The sequence below is a fragment of the Monoraphidium neglectum genome (assembly GCF_000611645.1).
Source record: "Monoraphidium neglectum strain SAG 48.87 unplaced genomic scaffold scaffold02018, whole genome shotgun sequence".
Taxonomy (NCBI): Eukaryota; Viridiplantae; Chlorophyta; class Chlorophyceae; order Sphaeropleales; family Selenastraceae; genus Monoraphidium; species Monoraphidium neglectum.
The window spans coordinates 233-1978 of NW_014011610.1; the positions used below are offsets into that span (position 1 = coordinate 233).

A 1746-nucleotide genomic window follows, 5' to 3' on the forward strand; every position below is an offset into this window, starting at 1 on the left:
ACTGGAAGGGGGCTCCACGCCGCACACACGTGCAGTGTGCGCTCTTCACCAGACTGCTGCTGCTGCTGCTGTTGCTGCTGCTGCTGTTGCTGCTGCTGCGGTTGACTTGAATGGTGAGTTTGCTGCTGAGATTTGTGGTGCTGCTGCTGCTGCTGTTGCTGTTGATGGTGCTGCTGCTGGTGCTGATGCTGCTGTGCCTCGCTTAGCCCGAGCTCCCGCCCCACAGGCGCCGGCAGCGGCGGCGGCGGCAGAACGAACGGCGGCGCATAGAGCGCCTGCCCGTCCAGCGGCGCCGGCGGGCGCGCAGCCCCCGCGTTTGGGCTAGGGGACGTGAGCAGCGACGCCGCCCCGCCGCCACCGCCGCCGGGCCTTTGCACCGCCCAGGGCGCTGCAGCGCGGCAGGCTGCAGCGTCTGACGCATCCGACAACGCGGCGTCCGCGGTGCCGTGAGGGAAGAGCGACGGGTCAGCCTGTGGGGGCCGGCGGCGCCGCCTCACCTGCAGGGGATGGCGTCGGTACGGGCGGCGGCGGCAGCAGTTTGATGTGCAAGTCATCAGGGAGGCATGTGGCCGGCTGCGCTGGCCCAGCCCAGGGCTGCGAGCCAGTGGAGTCGTTCGGCCTGCGGGGCGTCCCCTCGACCCCCTTGTGCCCTTGCCCTGCCCCGCTCCGTCCTGCGGCCCAGCCCGGCCACTCCCACCAATCGCTGCAAGTCGCCATGTGCCACGGGCCAACCTGAATGCACACACGCGCCCCATGCAACCAACCCTACGTAGATCGACCCCCTGCCGACACGCCCCGCGAACGACGCACGCATGCACGCGCCCGGCCCCCGCCAAGGCGCCCGCGACACACCCACCCGCGTGTACACGCCCAGCGCCAGCCCCCGCAGCTCCCCCTCCCCCGCAGACTCCAGCGCGGAGCGCCGCACCACCTGCAGAGCAACGTCCAGCCCGCCGGCCCCGCCGCGGCCCGCCAGACTCTGCGGCGCGTGGGCGGGGCCGGTCGAGGCGCGGTACAGCTCGCGGCCGCCGCGCGCTTTCGCGTCGTCTGGCGCGGCCGCCGCCACAGCGGCGCCGGGGATGGCCGCGGAGGGGCCTGAAGGGTCCCGCGTCGCCGGCGGGGGCGGGAGGGCCCCGGCCGTAGGGGCCGCGCCGGGCGGCGGCAGCACGGGCGTCTGGGACGCCGAGGTCGCGCCGCCGTGCAGCATCTCAAGAGCCGAGCCGCGCGGCAGCCGCCGCGCCGCCGCCGCAGCTGCTGCCGCCGCCACCCTGCCGGCCGGCGCTTGGGACAGAAGCTCGGGCGCGCCGCCACCGTCGTCTCCGCCGCCGCCGGCCCCGGCGCCCGCGCCGCCCGCCTCGTCGCCGCCCAGGCCGGCCGCCTTGCGCTGCTGCGGTCCGCCTCCGTCCTCGTCAGCGTCGCCGGGCAGCAGGGGCCCCAGGTACTGCGCAGCCGTGAGGAAGCTGGCGAGCAGCTGCTCCTCATCGTCGGAAGGCGCGAAGAGGTAGACCACCAACGAGGCTTGGGGCGGCGCATCGAGCGTGCGGGCATGATAGCTGATGGAGGAGGTGGGTGGGGATGAGGGTGGGGCGACAGGACGAAAGCGGGTGAGCTGGTCTGTGTGGGCGTGGGTAGGTGTGTCGCAAAAAGTGAAAGCAGGGGTTTCCAGGTGGCTGGAAGGGTGCAGCAGCTTGCATCGCAGCAAAATGGGCGTTGGCAGCGGCCCGCAGGAAGGGGGGGGGGGCGGGC

General features: G+C 73.7%; 1 protein-coding gene across 1 annotated transcript in view; it reads right to left on the reverse strand.

Moving 5' to 3' along the window:
• Nucleotides 1–465: 465 nt before the first annotated feature.
• Nucleotides 466–1746, reverse strand: part of MNEG_9667 (hypothetical protein) — a gene marked incomplete at both ends in the record, with an annotated part of 1514 nt that continues 233 nt past the window's right edge. Inside the window, 2 exons of the mRNA XM_014041859.1 lie at nt 466–497; nt 853–1553. Coding sequence (XP_013897313.1) covers nt 466–497; nt 853–1553 — 733 coding nt within the window. The remainder of the gene's footprint in view (nt 498–852; nt 1554–1746) is intronic.